Below are 16,791 nucleotides of genomic sequence, written 5' to 3' on the forward strand. Positions count from 1 at the left end.
CCACATGTACCCTCCAGACTTCTGACCGAAGAAATCAAAAGGACGTCTGAATCAAAAGACTGAAGGCAATAATAGCTGCATGTGTCACCAGATATTTTGACGACACAGAAAGAAAAAAAAACGCCCACTACGAGGCTGTATTGCAACCCACAGCTGCAATGCCGTAGACCCGACCCACTCTGCATCGCTGCTGCTATGACAAATGAGATTTCATTATCACCACAGTCACCCTGTATCATCACAACATTGTTATGCAGGCAAAACAAGGATGTAGATCTGCATGACATATTCAGCGCGTCTGCTAATAACATGAAGTCAGTGCAGATTCGCTGCCTTTGCATTAGAGAATTATGGATACACAACAGCTGCAGCAACAGGTATCACAACAAATGTGCAGTGTGTAAAGGTTCGGTTTTAGCAAACAGACTTCAATGAAGGCCGACTGCGACTTCATGACTCTTCCTGGGGAAACTGGGGGAGTTACTATTACATGGAAAGTTGTGTTTATCATCACTCCCAAAATATGTCAATGAAAACATCAAGAGATGTGACGTAAAGTTTGACCTATAGTCCCACAGTGAAGCATTTATGACATTTACCAATTGATATTTCTGAACTTTCGACTTTGTTTCCATTGAAAGGTGTTTTGAAAATGAGCTGTAACTCTCGTCTTGCCACATCCCATAATTCTCCTCACGTGAGACTTCACTTAGAGGAAGATGGACCCCAAACGAAGTGGCCACATGACCCCCTGCATCATCTCCAGTGACGGGAAAATGCAAAATAAGTGTTCCCACTGCATTTTTGCAATAAACTTTTACATCGATACGTCTGAAAAACCATCTCATGAGAGCGTAAAAGTGTTATAGTAACATTTAAGAGTTTTTTTCCAAATGTTGGTGTTTCCATTACCATTCTTTTTATTGTGATATTGACATTTTGCGCATTGCTAGGGGTAATGGAAACGCAGCATGTGACAACTGTTTGCACTGCTGCTGCAACTCCAACCACAATACGTTTGCCAACTAGGAAGAGTTACAAACCATCATACAGGGTTGGTCTCTCCGATCCGTCGGTTTATTTATTCTAGGTCATCGCATCACTGTGAAAACATTCACGTGTTTGAACGTTCAGCTTGGACAAAAACGTAAAACGAGAAACGCTCGCGTTTTGCTACTTAAAAACGGTTCACTAACTGGACAGCCAATCAGAGTGAACCCTCTCGCCGACTTGGGCCGACTCAACCGGATAAATTGACAGTAAACACAGCAGCAGTGGTCCGACTAGTGCCAACGGTGCAGGGGACACCGGAAAAACTGGGACCAGAGACGCTCACCGTCAGCCTGACGCTCGGCTTGGTGTGTCCCAGCGTCTCTACACCGAAGCAGTCACAACATATGACACAGCTACAGATTTACACTCTCTTTCTGCTGTACTGTGCAACAAGCGTGCATATGGATCTTGAACAACTGCGCGACCGTTGCCAACACAAACCCTCCGGCGAGGACGAGGACCATGGAAACCACGGCTGTCGCTCGTGCAGGATCAAATGCAGGAGGATCAGCGAGAAGGTAGTCAGCCGTGAACATTCAGACGTTAATTCGTAGGTGCAGCCACCTGGTAAACAAATCCCTGTCTGGTTTGCATTGGTTTGAGGCACAACAAGCTACAGCGGTGCAGTAAAATGAGCATTCACCGCAGCCCAGGGTGTCAAACACATGGTGTCACATGGTGAACTTGCATCCCTGAGGACGGCAAGTGCCTCTGGACTGATTTGTCAAACGCAGACCCTGTCTTTTTATTAACATTTCCCTTTAAAGAAGACACTATTAAGAAATCATTTGAACAAAATCAGAACAGTCGGAGGAGAAACAAATCTCTCATTCCCTAAAGTTGAAGCCAAATTGCCAAACACTGGGGGATGTGGCATTTATCAACAAGTTATTGACAAGTTTAAAAGTGTAATTACTCCATAAAAAGTGCACTCTGGAAGTATGCAGAATAAAATAACGCACTGTGTAGTTCATAAAAGTGCCAAATTGCAACTAATAACATCTCACGCGTGCTTTAAGGACACAAACATTGTCTCCAAGGAGTTGTGCATTCAGTCGCACCAGCCTTTTAATCTATAATAATCCTGCCTCTACGCGATCGCCCACCTCTTCTGCGTGTTTTCTCAGAGCCTTCTCCCTCTCGTACTGGGTGACGAGCTGCTCGTTGTCCTCCTTCAGCAGCTCCAGCTCCACTTCGTGCTCCTGGTTGACAGCGAACACCGAGTCCAGGTTCTCCAGCACGGCCACCACCAGAGGCATCAGCTCCTTCACCACGTCCTCGTCGTACTTCTCGATGAGCCGCTCGAACTCGCGGTAGATGGAGCTGGCCAGACCCGAGACCCGCTCGGACATCATGGTGGAGTTGCCGGACTCGTCCTGATACAGGACCACGTCGTCCAGCTCCATTTTTTGTTACTTGCACTTCTTCACCCCCCCCCCAGCTGACGTCAGTGAGCTAGCCGCGAGCTTCGGCTCGGCCCGGGGGCTCCTCTCCGTCCGTCCGTCCGTCCGTCCGCCTCGTACTTTTTATTTTTCAGCAACAAAACCGTGTCCCCTAAAACATAGCGCGAGCGTCGTTTCTCGCACAGAGGAGACGCCGCGCTACGCAAACAAAGTCCGCGTTCGTCCGTGGCGTGCAGACGGCTGACTTTAGAGCCGCGCTAGCCGTCCTGAGAAGTCTTTACTTGGCTCCTGATTAGTTTCCCGTCCAACAGATGAGCTCCCGCTGCTGCATTCAGGCGCAGTCGGAATTATGGGATGAACCACTTCCCGTGACTCGACCAAATAGTAAACACTGCAAGGAAATAATAATAATTTAAAAAAATAAAAATACCTCAGGAGTTTTAGCGCACTCAGTAATGTTGATAGGCAGATGGCAAAAAGCTCACCCAAAAATTGCAAAACAGCTACAGGATTGCAGTGTTGCGCAACGAGTAGCAAGCAAACATAACTCGCGCAAGTTATATATAATAATAATTTAATCAGAGGGTGGTGGTCTTTTATAGTTAGTGTTAGGTGACGTTTTTTTCACGGAGGGCGGGGAACAAATAAGCGTATATTGGTTTAAAGACACACAAGTAACTTTTTTTCTTCAAACTGTGTTCAGCTTTGATTTGCCTCATTTTATGTGACGTCACAAATTACGTTAAATCCTGAGGATTTAAATTGTTAAATGTAAATGTGAGTTATTTTTAGCTAGACTTCATAATTATTAGGAATTAAAATGTTCCGTTATTCCCTGAAGTTCAAGCCAAATTGCCAGACATTGGGCTTTGGCATTTATCAACAAATCATCAACGACTTTCAAAGTGTAATTATTCCTCAAAAATGTAGTCCGGAAGTATGCCGAATAAAAGAATGTACTGTGTAGTTAATAAAAGTGCTTAATTGCAATTAATACGATCTTATATGTGCTTTAAGAACACAAATATTGTTCTTTTGCCGTTTTTTCTCAAGGACTTCTGCATTGAATCGCGCCACTCTTTAATCTAAAATCTTGTACCGCATTGCATGTAAAAGCATCAAGTAAACTAGCAGCCCAAAAAGCAATGCTGCTGAGGTAATTTGGAGCACTGTGTGATAACAACACTGTGATTGACTGTGTCTGGGTTTTGAAACGAGGATCACTTGAAGACGTCATGTGTCACTGACGTCACGTGCTAAAAAAAGGGCTAGGAAGTAAAAACTAATCCTATTTATTCTTAACATGTCATAATTAGGACCCAGTCCCTGACCCACATCCTTCAGTCATTCATTTGCAGGGTTCATAAAGACCTTTTACTGTTTTTGCTAACCTTTCTATTTACTGTCACATATCAACAGGTCACATTATGTTCAACCAATTTTAAGAGAAACAAAGATCAACTGATTTAAAAAGAAAAAAAGGGGGGGGTTGTTTCACAAATGCTTTTATTTGCACCAAGGAGGCCAATCCATTCCATTGAAGATGGGAAATAGTTATGCAGGCATCAGCGGATTCAAATGTTATTATACAGGCCTTAATACATGTGTGTATATATATGTATATATATATATAAAAAAGGATGACATATCCATGGCAAGTAAACAGGTTCCCAGCAAAGTGATGTGTAAGTACAATCTTTCTACCTCTATCATGTTTATACCAAACACCATGCATTAGTCAAACTGCAACGGAGAACTTCCTGTAAACACGCCGGACTCATTGCCGCTTGTTTCTGCAAAGCAATTCTGCCAATTTTTTTTTTCTCTCTCTCTCTCTGTGATGCATAGGCACTGATTCACCCTGATGTCTCAAGACATTAAACACAAGACAGGCTAACTACAGTTACTATACAATACCATAAGACCAATCAGCCATAATATTATGACTACTACAGGTGAAGTGAACAGCACTGATCATCAGGGAATCTCCAAAGCTACAGCAATGGTGAGGTGTCCCTGGTTTGTCGTGGTTAGTGCCTCATAAAGACGTCCGAATAAGGGGGGGAAAGGTCAATAAGCGACCGGGTGCGGGTTCCTACAGAAAAGTATAACAGGGCATCTTAATTTGTTTTGCACAGGGCTGTGTTAGTGTGGATTGCACACAGGAGCATCAGAACTGGAAAAAGGTGGCCTCTTCTGATGAATCACGCTTTCTTTTACATCACGTGGATGGACAGGTGCATGTTCTCCGCTTACTTGGTGACCATATGGCACCAGGATGCAAGGAACAACCTCTTTGCCGTTGCCATGACATAAGGCTTGGTATCAAAGCATCAGGCCCGTGTCTCCCAAAAGAACATTATTTTGTTAAAAGACCTTCAGCGTTATTCACGTCACATGTTTGTGGTCTTAATGTTGTGGCTGAAAGTGTGTAAGTTCAGTCCATGGTTCTGAGTCACCCTCATATCTCCACATGGTGAATCAGACAAGGAAGACAAGAGCGGGAACCAAGGCAGCCTTCTAGCAAACACACACATACACACACACAAAAACATAAAACGTACAGCACGGACGTCACAGTAATACTGCAGCACTGTCAAATATTGTACACAACGCACATTCAGTGATCATGGCATGAAGGTGCTCATGGAGTGACTCATAAAGTCAAAATAAATCCAATTATTTAAATTAAATAATTAAAAGTGCATCTGAAGAAGCAAGTCCTTGCGCTCCGATCCGCTTCTCTTTAAAGGTCAGGTGCATTCATGGAAATCACAACAGGCAAATCTCCGGATTCTGGTGGTGTTTAACAATCAGATGCAAATGGTGGGATGTTTGAGAAGCCTAATGAGAAGGCTTAGGAGCCAAAGAAATGCATACGTACAAATGCGTAAAGTTTGGGATTGTAGGCCATGGATCAGGCGTAGACACACAAACAAAGTGGTTTATATACTGTGGCGTCTGGGAGCACAGACAGAAAGAGTCAGTCTCTCTAGTGCATTTCAGATAGCGTTATGCTGGCTGTTGTTTGAAGACGAAGGGCAGAGGGAGTAGGGCTTGTCGACGGTCAGGCTGTTGAGCGCTTTCAGCACAATGTCAGGCATGTGATCTGTGAGCATCCTGGGGCTGATCAAAATACTCCTGAACGCCATTTCGTTGGACCAGTCCGCACGGTACCGGACCTGAGCAAAACAGGATCTGAGGGAGAAAAGACGGAGAAAGGGAATTGGACAGTGGGTTAAGTTGCAACAGTTTTTTGGGGATTTTCTGCAGAACCGATACAGAAATTGTGAAAAAACTATTTACAGCCAAGAAAGGCTACATTTTCTAAAGTTTGAAACACTTGAGCGATGGAAACAATTGAGGCGTGTATCTAAAAAAATAAGTAGCATTAAAGCAGCTGAAATGCCCCAGAGCAGAGAATGGAGTTGCAATCGCTAACTTCACCACTAGATGTCACTAAACCAAACACACAGGTCCTTTAAGTTGAATTTACAGAAATTTTATTTCCTGTGCCCAGACCTTTGACTCCATCCACGCCACCACACTAGACTAGTTTGTGTCATGTTATCAAAGTCGAGCTTGGAGAAGGTGGCATTTTTAAACGGATGGCAACACAAAAACATCAAGAAACACTTGAACAACAGCTAAATAGTAACTCTGTGACTACGTAGCTGCTGCATTTGTTTTTTTGTTTTTGTAACTTTGAACAAAGCACAGGGATGAGCCAATCAGCACCATGTTCAGATTTAATGTTTCTGTCAATCTGTAGTGAGAGATCTGAAAACTTAAGGTCCTAAATCTGCTTTTCACTATTCCACACTGTAGGAAATAACCATGGGTGGAAACAAGTTGATAATTCTGCCCGATATCAGTCAAAATAGCTTAGAAAGTTGAGACTTCAACTACAGAAAGAAGTTACAGCGAGAAAGAAGATGTCATCTGTTATTTGACATGTCAGCTGATTTCTGCTGCACACACAGATTCATTGTAATTTACTGCACCATCCGCTGCCTGTGTCCACAGTAGGAGAAGGAATCATGGGCAATCTGCCAATTCGATTTCATGCTAATTTGTGGTGTTGTCTTAATGCGAATCTGAATTGATTATTACACTATTATTTGTCTTTTGCTACAGTCTAGAGTTTTCCAAACTACTGACTTTTAAGACTTTTACTGCAGCTTCTAAACTTTATTATTTATTATTTAAGTTATCTATCAGATACAATTAACATCATTTAGTTGAAACATTTAGTTTGAAGAGTAAAATATGGAGGGGAGACGTAACTTTGAAGGCATGTTGCGATGTGTGTTGTTATGTGTAGATCGGCTCCAAACTAACAACCAAAAACTACAATAATTAAAATGTTAATTTAAAAAAAAAAAAAAAAAAGGCAGCCCATCCGGTCAGGCAAATGGTGCGTAAACCATTTGTAGACTAACCTCCGCGAAGGTCCGTCTTCAGTGATGTGCATGATGCGTCCAGGCAGGAAGAGGGGCAAGTGTGTAGCCGTGTGGGCGGGCGAGTCGTCTGATCCCAGGCTCTGATAGGACGATGAGTTGCGAATAATCAGAGACTCCTCCCCCAGCAGCGGCTGGCTAAGCATCTCCTCCCTCCTGTTGTCCATCTCGGTGGGGAAGTCGTCCGGCTCTCCTCCGAACACCTCGTACCAGCAGCCTTGCAGCAGGATGCGGTACTGAAACGAGTTCGGAAAAACACGTGAAGCTAAAGACAGCGACTTCAGGTATCGCTAGACGGTGTCAAAGCATAAACCCACGACCACATCATGGTTCTTACTTTGGGCTTGTTGCAGTTTGAAACTATTTTAAGTATCCGTCTCTTCAGATCCTCCATGTTGGGAATGCTCAGTCTGTACGAAAACAATACAGCAGAATAATTAGAACAAGTGCATGAGAGAGAGCCTGTAAGCTGGCCTCATATTCTCCTCCTCTGTGTCTGTAATAACAGGGCGAAGCCAAATATAGAGTCTCCATCATGCAGCGGTCTATAATAGTCTGTTCCCCACAGCGCATTTATATTGGCCTGTTTAAGACAAGTCTGCTGTCCTGTTAACTCAAATGTGTATTTAGCTTCATGGATTCACTGTGGACACTGATAATTAGCGCCACAAGGAAGTACAAAACATCAGCTAACAACATTTATCCGTTACGTAGCCTTTAACACGTTCTAATGGCTAATCGATGCGTACGTTGTTTCTGCCTTACCTGGGTACCAGATCCTTTCCCAGCACCACTGACATTACAAAGGTCTTGGAGTAATCAGCTAAGGCCTTACTGCACAGACAAACAACAAAAAAAACAGAAATTATACAACAAAACAAGAGAATATAATGGTGTGTGGAAACCAATTTTAAGCAGATCCTCGACACTTCCAGAGCTCCACATAACTCTGTGTTGTCCATTATCCTTGCACGTCCAGATTATACATCTAACCTCCGACAAATACATACGTATTACTCCACACACACTGACTGGGTGCTCACCACCGGACCGCAAATAATCCCGGTCTCCTCTATCTCTTACCTCAGGAGTCCCCCTGGTGGAGAGAACGCGTAGCACTGCAGGGTGGGGAAGGAATTGCGCAGGAGGACGGCCAGCACCGCGGCCGCGCCCGCGCCCAGACTGTGACCCGTGATCACCAGTTTATACTCCTACAAACACAGGGAGACACAAACACTTTTTACTCCTGCAACGTCTGCCTGGTTTCAAACTCATGTACTATTCTCAGAATCACGATCAACTTTATCGGCCAAGTATGTGTGCACATTTTTTTTGCTCAGTGGTACGAGAAGAAAGCCCTTAAATAAGCATAAAAATAAAAGCGTAAGAAAATAGAAAAATTGTACAACATAAATGAGACTTTCAGAATAAAATAATAATTGAAGCAGGTATGTACACAAACTTGCACAGTAGTATTTACATGTAGTGAGAGTTATTGTTGTGCTGGAGTATGAAAATTGGTGCATATGAGTTTGCATTTTTGAAGATCAAACATATGGCGAGGGATCCAAAACCGGTTCGCCAGAGGGTCCAATCCGGCCCATGGCATGAATTTGCATTTTTTTTTCTCCAATAAAAGTAACTTACATTCCTATTTTTTCAGTCAGAGATGTGGACACAACTAAACAGCAGACGGAAACAGTGTCCTGAAACTTCTATTATTATGGTCGGGCCAGCTTGATATCAAACTGGGCTGTTTGTGGCCCCTCAACTACAATGAGTTTGACCCCCCCCCTGCTATATATCACCCAGGATGAATGTTTAATACCGGGTCTGAACGGGGCCAGAGGTGCTTGCGGTTTCACTCCTTACCGGTGCGATGGAGAAGGCCTGGTTCAGGATGCCGTCATTGATCAGCTTCTTGTAGATGTAACTCGCCGCCTGGCAGATTCCCTGCGGGAGACGCAAGCTCACCCCTTAATAAAACACTGACGCAAACACAGAAAAAGGCTGAGGAGCTCTGCGCTCAAACGGACACCGACCTTGTGAGCGTAGCAGGCGCCAGACACTCCCTCTATAGGCAGGTCCTCACATTCAGCCGACAGGTCTGTCAGGACGTCCTGAACGGAGACAAACGGGAAAGACGGGAAAGTGCATGAAACTACACGTCAGGGGTGAAAAGTTAAAGATTAAGTTAAAGGCCGCACGATATTTTTTGTGTTCTTTGGAGACTCATGTGCAGCTGTGAAAAAAAAAATATGTAAATGTGGATATTTTGCGATTGAATGGTCCCTGTTTCACTTCTTTTGTTCGCCCCCCCTTTCTCTCCGCATGACACGATGAAAACACGCGGGGTCTATATTTGGCAGACGAACCTTTCAGTTACTCTTTTATCAGTCATTAAAACAAAAAGAGAAGTGATTCTAGCATTAAGAGGAAGCAGGAGTGCAGAGATATAATAATAACAATATTTTCCATGTACAAATGTGAAGAGAGTCGCCCAAGAACAGGAAACTCAGGTTATAATCTGCGAGGGCTCACCCTAATTGGACAATAGAAGTCTGAATCCATTTTATAAACTTGAACATTCATCTTATATAAACGGTTCAGGACGCTGGAGGTGGTTTAATGGTTGTGGGGGATATTTTCCTGGCGCAAAGCGACGCTGGCGGCTACTTCCAGCAGGACGACGTCACAAAGTTCATCTCACACTTGTGTCTTGTACAATGTGTGCCCTGTTCTCAAATGACCTCCACGGTCACCAGGCCTCAGAGCGGTGATATGGGAAATTTGCATCGTGGATGTGAAGCAAATGTGCAGCAACTGTGTGATGCTATCAAGTCGATGTGGAACTATCTCCCCGGGACCTTTCTAGATACATATGCCATGAAGGACTAAGGCGGTTCTGAAGTCAAACAGTCCTGTGCTAGCAAGGAGTAACACGGAGAGGAAAACTATTTAAATACTATTATTATTATTAGTGTATTATTCCCAACTCACCTTCAGTGAAAGAGTCCCTCTGACAGCCACCAGGATGGCCTCCCTCTTATGATCCAGAGCCACATAGAAAGGGATCTCGTAGATCTGCAACACACCAACACAAAACAAGGAGTCACAACCACGGAGGCCAAACTCAGAGTAATGATCAACCAATCAATTATTTGTACAGAACTTTTTATACAAAATGAAGCACAAGGTGCTTTATACAAGACACAACACAAACACCCACCCACACATAGGCAGACAGACACACACTTTAATAATCTGTGAAGTAATACAGATAAGAAAAGCATCCATTCAAACGAGAGCAGGAACTTGCTTTCGTGAAAGATTTGGTAGGTGAGGAAACACCAGAGGCTGGATGAACCCAAAGAGAGCAAAGTAAAATCAGACAATAAATAGAAACTAGTCGGAAATTAGTCAAAGAGGAAAAAAAAACTAACAAAAAATAATAAAAGGCAAACAAGAGAGAAAGTGATAAAATTACCTTAATAACAATAAAAATGGCAACTGCTAAAAGAAATAGTTTTATACATAATTAAGATTCAATTAAGCGGCAAACTGAAAAGGTAGGTGTTGAGTTTGCTTTTAAAGATATCGACATTAAACCGTGACCGCGGGGGAGTGAGTGGTCAGACTCCTACCTGGTTGTGGAAGCTGACGTGGATGAAGTCTCTGTACTGGAGGCCGGTGGTCTGCAGGATGGACGAGAAGTGGCAGCCGAGGTGGTCTCCCCCGACGATTTCATACTCGGCCGCACGACTCCTACAGCTGACACACGGATTCACACCTGATTCAGATGACTGAACTAAACCGAGACAAACCTTTGACTTCCTTTCAGCTATTGTTCTCTCTGCTCTGTTTATTCTGTCATTTTAAATGTATGCGTCATCTCACCAGTCTCCACTGAGTTTGCAGGGTCCGGTAAGGAGGTTGGAGTAAACGTACAGCGGCCAGCCGTAAGCTGCCGCAGCAAACTGCATCCAGTGGGCTGCTTTCTCCAACTCGGACTCCAAATCTTCTCCCTGCACAGAGTAAGAGACATATAAGTAAAGCCCCATTCACACGGGACAAGAACAAACTCTGACTTTCAATCAAATACATCAATGTTATCCTTGGGTACGATGTCGAGGCTCTGCTACTTTCTTTTTTTTTTCCACTCATATCAGAGGTCATGATTTGACCTTTTTTTCATATTTTATTGTTTCTAAACAGACAAAAAACAAACAAACTATTTGCCATCTATAAGAGATGTCTGGTACAAGACGGAAGAACCAAGAAGTCAGTAAAATGATGCTATAGAATGTTTTCTGTTTTTAGTATTTTATCTTTTACACCAATACACTTTTTGACAGCTTTTAGTTACTTTCCAGAATCCGCTCTGTCTTAACACCGTTTCAGATTTTTGCTCTTCTGATAGTTATGAGAATGGAAGCGGCGGGAAGAAAATAAATCGCTTTACTTGTTGGTTTTCTGACACTCTTGTCCACTCCTTGCTGTTGCTCTAACTTACGATGGGAGAGGAAGGGCTGTGAGCGACCACGGAGTCTGGGTCTCTGCTTAGCTCCATCTTATCGTGCTCCTGGTGCAGCAGAGCCAAGCCGGCCGCGATGTCGCTGGGAACCAGGTCCGTGTCCTGCAACATACACAGTGTGTTACTTGCTTAAAAAGTCCATTTGTATTCCAGGGAACTTCTTTTAGTGTCATTTGTCGTATTCTGATTAGCGTTAGTTGTTCCAACACAAGGCTGGGCAGTTCATACTGAATACCAGTATTTTTTTTCATTAACAATTTTTAACATACTGGCATGTAGTCGCCATTTCTGGTGTCCTGTTCCCCGGCTAAAACTGTCCCTGAAAATGTCCCTGATTTTAGCTTTTATGAATGACAAAAAAATGTTGCGCACAGACTATAGTCATTACGGTAGCCAGTCGCGCTGCCATTGACATTACATACATAGTGGTTTAAATAAGCTAAATATGAATAAATATAAAATTAAACCTGAACTGTCCCTGTTTCTTCATTTAATTTTGATAACATTTATGTTTTTATTTTTAATCTGCGAGATTCCATTTCATTTCACAACACGCCCAGCCCTATTCCAACAATCCTTGACAGATGTCAGCATCCCAAAACAACGGCGTCCCTTACGGAGAAGAAGCTGCCGAAGAGCTGCGCGATGCTGGAGAAGGCGGCCCGGTGGCTTTCGTCCTGCGGCAGACAGCAGCACAGGAGCCGCAGCCTGCTCTCCCACACCTTGACGGCCAGGGACCGAGCGGTGGACAGAAACTGGTTTCCCTCGCTGCTCTGCAGGTCTCGCACTCCCAGCGGCTCCACGGGGGCAGGCTGAGGACGGGGGTTCCCAATGGGGTCGAACACAAACACCACGCCCAGCGCCGTGAACAGCAGGATGATCCAGCTGCAGCGACACAGAAAAGAAATCGAGTATCTATTTGACGAAAGAAAAACAAACAAAAATAGATAAATCTCTGATAACTCACCTGGCTATCACCGCTGAGATGACAGCACCCACTGTGGGAAGGTCACAACCCTGACTGTCATCTGACACCCACACAGCTCCCAGGCAGGCCCACACTAGCTCGGGAAGGTACAGCACAGCTCGAAGGTAGACCAGCGCGGGCATAGAGCGCCGAGGGCCCGGGTTTGTGATGGTACCTGAAAAAAAATAACACTTATTTAGAAAATTAATAAAAAATATTAAGAAAAATTAGATGGCTTCCACTAGTGAAAGGTGGATGTTTAATCAGTGTTAATACAATGAGGAAGATTATGTAACAAATGTTGCCTAAGTAAAGTAAGGGTTTGAATAATTTTTCCTGTGTTTCAACAGAGTACCTTTACACAAGACACAGGGACACCCTGCAAATGCTGATAAATGAGACTAAAAAAAAAACTACATAAGCAAAAAATACACAACATATACACAATATTTAACCACACTGATTGTCACTGTTCTGGTATTTGCAGAAAAAGCCTATAATCTTTATGAAGGTTATGGTATTCAGCTGATTCGACTTGGTATTGTAGTGTCGCAACCACACGGGACATCCTCCAAAATGATCACCCAGTCGAATTACTGCCTTTTTTAGGTTTCAAGCAGTTTCGCATACCTGGCTAATAAAGCTGATGGAGCACATTTCCACTATGAAAGAGATTCGCTCAATAAACTTTGGTTTGTTTCCCACATGTTTCTCACAGCCGTAAGTTGTACTGCGCAGCAAGCGTCTCGCAAACTTCCTGCATTGCATACAGAATAAGCTGCATTTTGACACCTCGCTGCCCCGTTACTTTTACATATTATCTTCACAGACTTTTATTGCTGAACGCCAGACGAACAACAATCCATTTACCTTGTGCACTGACATAGACAATAGCGCACAGTGACAAGATGATGAGCCCCAGCACAACCAGCAGTCCCACCAGGTAGCTGTAGAGGACTCCTCTCCCGTTACAATCAAAATGATCCCTGTGATAAATGAACAGGATCATGGTGCCAATCCACCTGTGGGGGGAAAAGAAAAAAAAAATGTCAGCAAAGAAAGAATCTCACAGAGCAACTTAGGTCAACGTGTAGTAGTTTAATGTGACTTTTATCAATCATCGAGGACACGTTGATTGATAAAAGTCATAAAAGTGAGAAACATACCAAAGCACACGGATGAAGAGTTCAAAGCAGCCGGGGAAAACGAGGTCATCGCTGGCTATCCCCCAGCGCCGACCGAAAGCCACCATCCCAGGCATTTTGCAGGTAAACGAGGCGGACAAATATCACTGATGGTGATTCGAGTGAACCTTAAGTTGTGTGCAGGGCTCTCTTGGGCAATAGACACTTCACGTCATACATGATCTAAGTGACACGGCGGCAGCTACACCAACTAGAGACGATCTTCGCCCATTGTTGTGACACCACACTTCCTGCGTTGCGTAATTGTCAAAATCCCAAATAGTGCATCCCTCGGTGAGAGCTAGCTACGACACGACGTTAGCCATGTTCCAGCGAATACGCGTGTTTAAAACCTACGTTTTAAATTGTAACTTTAGACCAATGAAGCTATCGTTTTGCACTGTACTGATTAGATAATGTCTCTAATGCGGATAAAGGCACCAAAACAGAATGTGCACCGTTGCGCGATTAGCTCCTAACATTGGGCTATCCTGCTAAAAATAACAACCTTTTCCGAGAAATGGTTACAAATCTCGTGTGACAAACGCCGCTACCGTTTAGCTAAAAACCAAATAATGTATTCCTCATGGTACGACGGCGTCTGTTCACGCAAACAGCTAAGGCAAAACACAAAACCATGTCGAAAACTAGCTACATGTAGAAAGCTGTTTTGTTTTGTTTTGCTAGAAAACTAGCAGCACTGTCCGGCTGCATTTATCACCCGACGGCAAAGGGGACGACGGAACAGAAGTTCCGGGTTTGCAATACGTATAAAGAAAACTGCGTCTCCCGTTTACTTCATCACAGACTTTCTACTAAATTATATAGTTAATTTTTTCTTACTCGTATGAATAGAAGATTTCATTCAGTCTGCTCATCATTTTCAAGTAACATTAGCATTAGCGTATGCAACATGTTGTAAGACATGTTCCTGGGAACTGTTTTGAATCAATTCCCAGTAAAAGGTAACTGAAGTAACCACACTAAAAATTACAACATTTCTTCGTTAGCTAGTTAATGTGGTCAAGCACAGCCCTGGTACCACCAAAGTCGACCACAATAACAATAAGTGTTGACCACAATAACAAGATGATTTGTCATATACATAATATTCCGACTGGTACCATGTGGTTCCATGGTGTAATGGTTAGCACTCTGGACTCTGAATCCAGCGATCCGAGTTCAAATCTCGGTGGAACCTAAATTTATTATTTTCCCTTCACTTCACCCATGTCAAGTACGAACGCTAAATATATTTACAACTCAATTCAGCTCCCCAAAAGAACTACAACCGTCGCTCGGCAACAGATACGTACGTAAAACGTATTGAAACGTGACTTCCCCGGTCGCGACGACGTCACTCCAACATGGCGGCATGCATGGCACGGCGTTTTTATTTACCTTGTTGTATTACAGGAATAACCTTGATTCCACATCATGTTTTGTCAAGGAGCGTCGTATTAAGACACATTAACAACTCTTTTCTGCCGAGGGTAAGCTACGGAACCCGAGGGACAAACGCCACACAGGTCAGTGAAGTAAACAATATAAAGCCTAAGAATGGTTTATTTTTTTTCAGGAAGGATGTCACTGGAAACTTCCTTAAAATGTCACCACGTTTAAATGTATGTTATCTGACAACTCCTTAAGTCACCTGACAAACTGGGCTGCCATTAAATTAGCTGTTTATCTCTGACCACTCTCTTTTTTGACTTTTTCCCCCCAGGATGACCAAGTGCACATTCCAGTAGGTAAATGGCACACCGCACATCTACTAACCCTATCAATCTATTGTCTGCCAATTCATTCATGTCTTCTTGTCTTGTGTTGCAGACCGTCTAAGAGTGTCTTACAGCAGAAGCAGTGGTCCCGGTGGTCAGCATGTCAATAAAGGTTATCATTGTCCATTTTTATATTAAGAAAATACATTTTAATGCAAAAGAAACAGACCTCAAGTGTATCAAGGTTAGATGTTAGTATTTTCTACGTCTTCTTGTTATCATCAGAGTAATCTTGTCTTTAACCTCTCCTGCCGCAGTCAGCACAAAAGCAGAAGTCCGTTTCCACGTGCAAACAGCTGACTGGATCCCAGAGGATGTACGACGAAAAATCCTTGAAAAGGTTTATATCCAAATGCACTGCCATCAGCAAGATGTCTAATTGTCGAGAGTTAGCCATTTGTATGTTGTCCTAACCTAATCCAACACTGTTTTATTTTACTTTTTTTTTTTTTTACTCTGCAAAGAACAAAAACCGCATCAATAAAGCTGGGGAGCTGCTGGTGACGTCGGAGCTGAGCAGGAGTCAGCGAAGAAACCTTGATGATTGTGTGCAGAAGATCTCTGCCATCATAGCTGAGGCCAGTGAGAAGCCCTATGAACCCACAGCTGAAGACATCGCTCTTAAAGAAGCCAGGTATTATTAGTAATAGTAGTACATGCTGACGGTGTTTATATGGACAGTATTACTTCAACCTGATTAGTCATTCTGATCGTCCTGTCATTAAATATATTTTCACAATGCAAAACACATTCAGAATTTGCCTTCCAAGTTTATTTTTTCCCCAAATCTCCTGACAAGGATAAATAGTTTTAATAGGAATACATCCAGATTTTTAACTTTGTTCCTCTTTTCGTACACTTTACACATAAAATATGTCACATCATCAAATGTTGAAAGAGTGGATTCATTTCAAGCAGAGAGAACTAATCAGATTAAGGGTTTTACGTGGTTAATAAGTCGTAATGTTTTCCTACAGACCCAAGGGTTTGCGCCACCAGTATGATTGGGTTAGAGCAAATTTTTTTGCGGACTGAGCTATTATTCAGATTATTAGTGCAACACGCAGCAACTGTTCCTTGGGGATCCTTTATCAAAAAATGTGTCTTATGTAACTTCTATGTGGCCCTCTGTTGTGCAGGTTACAGAAGAGGGACAGAGAGCGACTCAAACAGAAGAAGATCTATTCGGCTATCAAGCAGAGCAGACGGGTGGACTTTGACTGACTAAGTGGTTCTACCTCACGATTGTGTTGTCAAATAACTTGTAAACCTATGTGTTCTGTGTTAATTACTTTGTATTTATTTTTCTGTAAAATAAACGCAAAAATGCTTGTTTCATGACAAATAGCAGCTGTATGATGTGAAGTTCCTTCTTACATTTAACGAAAAATAAATTATATCGGAAATAA

General features: G+C 43.0%; 3 protein-coding genes and 1 non-coding gene across 8 annotated transcripts in view; 2 read left to right on the forward strand and 2 right to left on the reverse strand.

Annotated features, from left to right (window-relative positions):
* spag9b (sperm associated antigen 9b) overlaps positions 1-2,980 on the reverse strand; it is a 40,203-nt gene extending 37,223 nt beyond the window's left edge. For 2 of the 5 annotated variants that reach the window (XM_047608711.1, XM_047608713.1), the window contains exon 1: positions 2,160-2,980. In XM_047608711.1, the coding sequence (XP_047464667.1) occupies positions 2,160-2,459 (300 nt within the window). In that variant the 5' untranslated portion in view covers positions 2,460-2,980. The remainder of the gene's footprint in view (positions 1-2,159) is intronic. The other 3 variants (XM_047608712.1, XM_047608714.1, XM_047608717.1) reach the window with 3 other exon arrangements.
* A 965-nt stretch (positions 2,981-3,945) lies between these two features.
* On the reverse strand, positions 3,946-14,286 carry daglb (diacylglycerol lipase, beta). The gene is made up of 15 exons (XM_047609296.1): positions 13,584-14,286; positions 13,288-13,439; positions 12,418-12,592; positions 12,068-12,335; positions 11,430-11,552; positions 10,814-10,941; positions 10,561-10,687; positions 9,917-10,000; positions 8,959-9,036; positions 8,789-8,869; positions 8,000-8,127; positions 7,682-7,750; positions 7,254-7,326; positions 6,899-7,152; positions 3,946-5,654 (listed from the first exon to the last, which is right to left on the reverse strand). Exons 1-15 carry the CDS (start codon positions 13,676-13,678, stop codon positions 5,459-5,461), a joined length of 2,031 nt encoding a protein of 676 aa, XP_047465252.1. The 5' UTR covers positions 13,679-14,286; the 3' UTR covers positions 3,946-5,458.
* A 444-nt stretch (positions 14,287-14,730) lies between these two features.
* trnaq-cug lies at positions 14,731-14,802 on the forward strand. The gene has a single exon. It is a non-coding gene; the product is annotated as a tRNA-Gln (tRNA).
* On the forward strand, positions 14,801-16,735 carry mrpl58 (mitochondrial ribosomal protein L58). Its single transcript, XM_047609297.1, has 6 exons — positions 14,801-15,130; positions 15,328-15,352; positions 15,435-15,494; positions 15,640-15,722; positions 15,847-16,016; positions 16,522-16,735. The coding sequence occupies exons 1-6, from the start codon at positions 14,969-14,971 to the stop codon at positions 16,604-16,606; spliced, it is 585 nt and encodes a 194-aa protein (XP_047465253.1). The 5' UTR covers positions 14,801-14,968; the 3' UTR covers positions 16,607-16,735.
* Positions 16,736-16,791: the final 56 nt, after the last annotated feature.

The sequence above is a fragment of the Mugil cephalus genome, chromosome 16 (assembly GCF_022458985.1).
Source record: "Mugil cephalus isolate CIBA_MC_2020 chromosome 16, CIBA_Mcephalus_1.1, whole genome shotgun sequence".
Lineage (NCBI taxonomy): Eukaryota > Metazoa > Chordata > Actinopteri > Mugiliformes > Mugilidae > Mugil > Mugil cephalus.